Source organism: Musca autumnalis, unplaced genomic scaffold (genome assembly GCF_047663935.1).
Source record: "Musca autumnalis isolate F117 unplaced genomic scaffold, ASM4766393v1 scaffold_3, whole genome shotgun sequence".
NCBI lineage: Eukaryota > Metazoa > Arthropoda > Insecta > Diptera > Muscidae > Musca > Musca autumnalis.
The window spans coordinates 9,285,395-9,293,455 of NW_027411866.1; the positions used below are offsets into that span (position 1 = coordinate 9,285,395).

At 39.9% G+C, this 8,061-nt stretch overlaps 1 protein-coding gene across 1 annotated transcript; it reads left to right on the forward strand.

The window, feature by feature from the left end:
* The first annotated feature begins 1,998 nt into the window (after nucleotides 1-1,998).
* Nucleotides 1,999-7,715, forward strand: LOC141397763 (uncharacterized). Its single transcript, XM_073974459.1, has 2 exons — nucleotides 1,999-2,542; nucleotides 2,602-7,715. Exons 1-2 carry the CDS (start codon nucleotides 2,531-2,533, stop codon nucleotides 7,597-7,599), a joined length of 5,010 nt encoding a protein of 1,669 aa, XP_073830560.1. The 5' UTR covers nucleotides 1,999-2,530; the 3' UTR covers nucleotides 7,600-7,715.
* The last annotated feature ends 346 nt before the right edge of the window (nucleotides 7,716-8,061 follow it).

The following is an 8,061-nucleotide window of genomic DNA, read 5'->3' on the forward strand; positions in this document are numbered from 1 at the left end:
GAAAGGGTGCTTCTATTTACCCTTTCTGAAAGAAAGGGTGCTTCTATTTACCCTTTCTGAAAGAAAGGGTGCTTCTATTTACCCTTTCTGAAAGAAAGGGTGCTTCTATTTACCCTTTCTGAAAGAAAGGGTGCTTCTATTTACCCTTTCTGAAAGAAAGGATGCTTCTATTTACCCTTTCTGAAAGAAAGGGTGCTTCTATTTACCCTTTCTGAAAGAAAGGGTGCTTCTATTTACCCTTTCTGAAAGAAAGGGTGCTTCTATTTACCCTTTCTGAAAGAAAGGGTGCTTCTATTTACCCTTTCTGAAAGAAAGGGTGCTTCTATTTACCCTTTCTGAAAGAAATGGTGCTTCTATTTACCCTTTCTGAAAGAAATGGTGCTTCTATTTACCCTTTCTGAAAGAAAGGGTGCTTCTATTTACCCTTTCTGAAAGAAAGGGTGCTTCTATTTACCCTTTCTGAAAGAAAGGGTGCTTCTATTTACCCTTTCTGAAAGAAAGGGTGCTTCTATTTACCCTTTCTGAAAGAAAGGGTGCTTCTATTTACCCTTTCTGAAAGAAAGGGTGCTTCTATTTACCCTTTCTGAAAGAAAGGGTGCTTCTATTTACCCTTTCTGAAAGAAAGGGTGCTTCTATTTACCCTTTCTGAAAGAAAGGGTGCTTCTATTTACCCTTTCTGAAAGAAAGGGTGCTTCTATTTACCCTTTCTGAAAGAAAGGGTGCTTCTATTTACCCTTTCTGAAAGAAAGGGTGCTTCTATTTACCCTTTCTGAAAGAAAGGGTGCTTCTATTTACCCTTTCTGAAAGAAAGGGTGCTTCTATTTACCCTTTCTGAAAGAAAGGGTGCTTCTATTTACCCTTTCTGAAAGAAAGGGTGCTTCTATTTACCCTTTCTGAAAGAAAGGGTGCTTCTATTTACCCTTTCTGAAAGAAAGGGGGCTGCTTTTAAAATCTAGGTTTTACAGTTTTTAAATACCCCCTGAAATAAAATAGTTAGCAACATTTAAAAGCTGATGAAATATACCATTACCATTGTTAAGGCGAGGCTAAATGTAAAGCAAGTTCCGAGAAAATTATAACATTCCCATATGACGATCATTGTTGGACATGCAAGCTGTGGACAAACGGTTAAACGAAATTGCGTTGAATTCCAAAACAACATGACCCCTCCTCCACACACACGCAATGGAACAAATGAAATGAACAACAACAAACAATTATTGCATAAATTGTTTCACAGTTAACCCGCTAAGTTCACTAACCTTTTTTGGGATTCTTCACTCATGTGAGTAAATATATTTGACCCAGTTTATGTGTTCACCATTCACCAATGAAAGTAAAATACTCCAAATTGTGAATTGGTGCAAAAATAGATGTAAAAAAAAACAACTCAATTTCACGTGCTTCAGATCTTCAGATCATAAATTCAATTGCTGCAATTTTTGTTTTCGTAGATGAAACAAATTTTACGATCATATGTATGTTTGTGTGTGAATTAATGTTCGGACATGAACATGTGTGTGAATAAAATTCAAGTGTTTTCAATAAATTTTGAAACAAGACATTTCATTTTAATAATAAAAATTATTATGTAAATTAGTGGAGATTTCGTAATAGTATTTTTTTTAATATGCAAATCGAGGATCGCTGGTATGGATGGTCAAAGGCGACCGTGAGATAAGCTATACTGGTATAATAGTACGGTTACATTAGAGTTTTTTTGCTGGGTTAACCCACTTCATGAGGATTTATTTGACGTTTGCGCTATGGAATTGACATTTGAAACCCAAACCCACTGGGTTAATCCGGTTAAGTGTAACAGGGGTATAAGATTTTCATAAATTTAAATCAGCTGGACATTTTACGCGATCTTATTATTTAATAATGATGTAAACGTACTATTAGTCAGCTGATCTACTTTACAGCTGATCATTATTAGGGTAATTCACATGTAACGATTTATCATTAACTAAAATAAGAACTTTACAGTAGTCTACAGTTCCCAACATGCAGTGTGTAGGGTATTTCAAAATAATTTCTTTATCCCATCAATTTCGAGAGGGAGAGAAGTGATAAATATGTTGTTTGTTAACACGTTCTGAAAGTGTTTGGGTGTTGTAACTCTTCAACTGCTGGGCAACAGCGCAAGCTGGTAGCTGTTGATAGGCTTATTGTTTGTTGTTTACACCCGCACCATGGCTTGGGATAATTGATGATGTAGATGATGTCACAGAAAAATGGTTATTAACAATTCATAAATTTGTATGATGAGAGTGTGGTGCTGCACTTGTCGGACTATGACTGGGCGCGTGAATATGTCACTTAATGGTCACTCAAGTGTATGGCGAAAAAACCACTTGAGGAGTCTGTGGGCCAGGCAAGAAACTGCCAAAAATATAAAAACAATTGTTTCAATTGAAAAATTAAACATTTCACATTCGAATAGACATCGAACAAGTTAGGCAGAAACAGCTTAAGAGAGGCTGTTAAATATTTATTTTTAATATTTTTTCTTTCAAAATTTAAGAAAATGCAAATTCAGGTAAGCGTATCCTAATCTAAATGAAGTAAAAATTTTATGATTTTGAATTTTGTTTTCAGTTGCGTTTTTTGTTATTTTTGTTGGTGCGAGAATCCTGGGCGGTTTTAAATAACCTTCAAGAGGATGTAAGCTCCAGCCGGCCACATGGTTACTATTTGACTTCATCCAATACCTTGGGATCGCCGCAGCAAAATGGTTATCAGTATCAGAGACCACAGCAAGAAAACCCTAAAGACTTGGCATTTGGAATGAAATTACAACCCTATGAATATAATAGAGCTCCACAACAGAACTTGGTTTCTATGGCCCAAGGAAATCAAGCTCAAACCACCACATATCCTCAGCAAAACAATCCAGTGCAAAATAATCGCTCGAACACAAGGCAAGAGTTATCTAATACCTCAGGATCTCCTCAAGATGCTACACAACAGCAAATGTTTCCACAGCAGTCTAAAGGACAATATCAATTACCTAATTATCATCAGCAAAGGCCAGAGAATAATCCTTCAACGGTAAACCAAGGATCCTCGGTGGTCTCAAGTACGCAGCAAGGACCTGCTTCAGCTTCCTCCACTCCCCAAAGAAGCCCTTATTCAACAAATAATCCTCCAAATAATCAAGTCATCCCATACGATCAACAAAAACCTTCCTATGCTCCACAAAGTCCAACCCGACCACAACAAGTAGCTTCAAATGGCTATCAATATCAAGGCAGTTTACAACAAAACTCAGAAGCAGTCATTCAAAATCCCTTGCCAAATATACCGGGACCGCAATACCAACAAACCTTGACAAATCCTTCGGAATCTTTGCCACAACAGGGTCAAGAAATCCAACAATCTGCCAAGGGACCAAATTTTCCTCAAAATGGGCTAACATCAGAAGTCAATGAAAGATCAGAACAAGCCAATGTTTTGTCAAGTAGGGAACGTCCACTACCTTCCCAGCAGGAAAGCCAACCGGGAACGGCTTATGCACCAAAACAAAATAATGGATATGTCTACAGACAACCCGAAGCCTATCAAAATCTTCAAACTTCGAAACAGAAATTTGGTTCTCAAGCAGACCAAAGACCTACTGGGCCCATGACCTCTCAAAACAATGGTTATGCGACACAAAATCAACACAACTTTCCCGCCCAAAACCCTGCTCAGAACAATGGATATTACTATCAACCTCCACAAGCATCCACAGGCCTAACGAATGGTCAAAATAATGGACTGTCAGAAGAAAATGACAACAGACCTAATGGCCAAAGTCCGCAGCAAAATCAGGGATACCACTACCAAGGTCAGCAAGATTTGAGACAAAATAGTGTCAATCAACATCCTGCAAAGATACCAGATTGCCATCGCAATAGGCAAGCAGAAACCCAACAAAGTTCTTCCGCTTTGAGGCAAGAATCTTTGCAACAACTCTACCAAAGACCTGCAGGATCCACAACAGATCAGCATCAAGGATATCTTCCACAAAACGAAAATAATTTGATTAAACAAAATCCTGCTCCAAACAGAGGTTATTCTTATTCGCAAGTAGCTGGAAACCCGGCCATAGCTCCACAATCTAACCAAGAGGTTCAAATCAATCAAAACAGACACCAAAAAGCCATGCAAGATACTGCTCCCATGAGGCAAGAATCTGTGGAAAGACCTGCGGGTCCCTCAACAGGTCAAATGGAGAACAACTTCCCTATGCAAAATCCGACACCCAACATGGGTTATTCTTATTCCGCAGCAGCTCCAAATCAGGTTAGAGGTCAAGTACCTACCCAGGAGCCTGGTTTTAATCAAAACCTGCAACCAGGTACCAACCAAAATCCTCTTCAAATGAAGCAAAAATCTGAGGAACCAATTGAACAAAGACCTGTTCCAGAAAATCCCTTCCAAATGGTGCAAAATCCTTCGGTAATGAGGCAAGAGTCTATGGAACAAACTAACCCACACCCTGCACAACAAAATGCTGGTCCTTCGAACGGAAATAATGGTCCTACTGGCAATCAAAATGGCGAAAACCAAGTCAATATCAATGGACAAAATCCTCAACAGCATAACGGATATCCTCAGGCTATGAGACCCAATCCCGAAGTGACATATCAACCTCAACAGGCTATGAAACCTCAAAACCCCCAACCAAATGGAATACAAAATATGGCACAACCTTCAATGGACTTCTTTCAACAATTTGGTCCACAAGTGCCTAAAGAAGCCTCATCAGGACCTCAACAGGCAATGGATTTCTCTCAGCAAATCGGTCCTCAGATCATTAAGGAATCGCCAGCTGTTCCTCAGCAACCAAATGGTGTAATAGCTTCGAATAACGTGCCCGGCAATCCACCAACATCTCCTGAAATCCCAAAACCCTCTCGCAAATATTTACCACCATTTTCAGGCAACGAAAACCAATCTCAAACAACTGAGACCCCCAAAACTCCTGCACAGAATCAAGTCTCATCTTCTTCCGAGTCTCCAAAATCTCACGAAGAGAATCGCAATGAAGTCACCTCTACTCACGAGACTCCAAAGACTCCCCAACAAATTCAAGGAACCTTTACACAACAAAGCAGCCAAAACACGACTCCCCAAAAGCAGGAATCCCAGGATCAAACAACACCCAACACTTCCAACTACCAAGGGCTTAGCCATAAATATTTACCCTCCATTTCTTCGCCCCAGGCCAACGAAACCTCTTTGCAACCCAGCTACAATACCCAACCCTGGAATCCCATAACATCGGATAATAATCGCACACCCAAACAGCAATCTCTCAATTTACCTCAGGGCTATCGTTATAGTACCCCCTCCATGAAACAAACTCCCGAACATGTTCCAATGTACAATGGTGTAATGTATAATGAGCTGGGAATGGGCATGAATACCTCAAGTTTGGAAAATGAGATTCCCAAAAATGCCACCGAAGTCGAGGTGGCAAAGACTGAAGTGGAAACTAATCAGGGTTATGTTTATGGACGACCTGAAACGGGTTTTAGCGAAGGAAATGGTGTTACACTTTTGAAACCCGTGGACACAATGCCTCCTAACTATATCTACTATAACAATCCGCAACAGCTAGGGCAAAATGGAACTGAAAATTCCGCAGCTTCAAATGACTTTCGAAATCAAGGAAATGGTGGAAATTCAAGCCCTAACCAACCAATCGGAACCTCAAATGAAGAAAGTACTCAACAAACTTCCCCTTCTGGAGCAAATTTATCAGAAAGTTCGAGACCTCATCAGGCTGCTCAGCTACCTCTAATGCCCCAGCTAACTTCGGAAGCGATGCAAGGTGGAAATACCAATGAAAACCCAAACAGAGGATCCTTAACTCCTGTTACACACATCGAAGAGAGTGAATTGAGGCCCCATGATTCCCCGATAAGAGACTCTACGGTACAACAACCAGGAGGTTCTGATCAAAATGGAGAAGTTACCACAAATTCTGAGGGCCTACAAAACACAAATCCCTCCAATGGCCAAAATGGTTATTTGAACCAACAATATCCCTATCAACAGGTGTCAGCTCTCAATCAAGTCAATAGATTCCCTGAGGAAAACCAACAATCGCAATACCAAAACTCGGGTTCCACGAATAACGCCATGAATACTCAGAGGGAATCTTCAGACTTTAGACCCTCAAATTTCCAAGGATATCAACAAAACGCCCAGCAATACATCAAGGATAACACCTACCTACCACCAATAGAGTCTCAGTTCAACACACAATCCTCTTTTGGCACTCAAAACCCGCCAACATCAGAATCTCAGGGATCACATGAAAATAAAATTCAGGCATATTTTCCTCCAAACGAAAGCAACATTCACATTCCCGTACAGCAGACGATTCAGGTTACCGAAACTCAGACCATGTCGTCAGTGTTTAGACCCTCTCCAGAATTTCTGAGTAATTCCTACAAATATGGCTCGCCACAAACAAATCAGATGACCCTACAAAACATGCCTCAAATGACAGCATCATATCAACCACCTCAGAGCCAGGGTCCTGAACAAGTTACTCCTCAAAATAACTTCCAGCCTTCTTATCAAAACTTCCAAGCAAGTTCTCAAACTCAACCAACCCTAGGACAATCAGCACAGCCTGCCATAATGGACTTCCCCCAAAATCCGGGACAAATGCAGGGATATTCCAATCAAGTTCCACAACAACAATTACAAATTCCCACTGGAAATAACATGGCCTTCATCCCCTCCAATCCAGCCCAAATGCAGGGATATTCTAATCAAGTTCCACAACAACAATTACAAATTCCCTCTGGAAATAACATGGCCTTCAGTCCCAAAAATTTCCCCCAAATGCAGTTTCCAAATCCCACAACTGAAGCCACGGTAACTCAACAACCATTTCCTTTCGAATCCACCATCTCCGACGCTACCTCATCCCTTGAAACTACTACTCCAAATACAGTTGTTAGCTTCTTTGGTACACCTAACCCTATACCTAACCAAGAGACTTCTGCGGCAAATGCTCAACGGAACTCACCCATGACCTTTGAGGAGACTAAAACTTATATGCAAATGCCTTCTCATTCCTTTGAATTGCCGACATCATATGTTATGGTTGCCACAAATGGGGAACAGCATTTAATGCCAGAGCCACGAACCCCAAATCAAACACCTTCCACATTATCTGAGGCTGAGACTGATAATACGCAAAATCCCATGGTATTAATGCAAGCTCCAACGGAAAACCAGGAACCCATACGCCAGCCTCATTTGGTTTATGGGCCACCAGATCAGGCTGGACCACAAACAGAAACTGTACCACAACCAGAGAATACGCAAAATTCTCAAAATGCAATGACATTTCTTGAATCTCCCATTGTTTATGGTTCAGCAGATCAGGTTGTTACACCCGTAACCATGGAACCTTTAACCCAACAACCACAACTAACAATGCCTCATGAGGAACCTTCTCAAAATGAAATGGTATTTATGGAGAATCCCCGCCAACCCCGTTTAATGTATGGCTCTCCAGTCTATGAAGGTCAAAACTTTTACTTGCCACCATCCCCCATCATGAATGCCCCATATTTGAAGAAATAAACGGATTTCCTTTCTCTCCCATTTAGTTTTTAAGAACCATTAAATTCATTCGTTTTGTATTTGTTGTATTTATTCAGATCATTTTTGTATTTTATAAAAAAATAAATAAATTTAAAATTGTACAGAAATTTGTATTAAATTTGGCAGAGTATGTCAAATCATCAACTTTTTCTATAGAAAAAGGGAATTAAACGCACTTTTCCTATGGAATATCAATTCACCGAACTTTTCCTATAAAAAGGTAATTCAGCTAACTTTTCTATAGAACAAGGCAATTCAGAAAACTTTTTCTTAAAAAGTCAATTCAGCAAATTTTTCTATAGAATACGCAGCAAACTACTTCCATTTCTATAGAAGAAGGGAATTCAGCCAACTTTTTCTACAGAAAAGTCAATTCAGCCAACCCTTTCTATAGAAAAAGCCAATTCAGTCAAGTTCTTCTTTAAAACACTTCAATTCAGC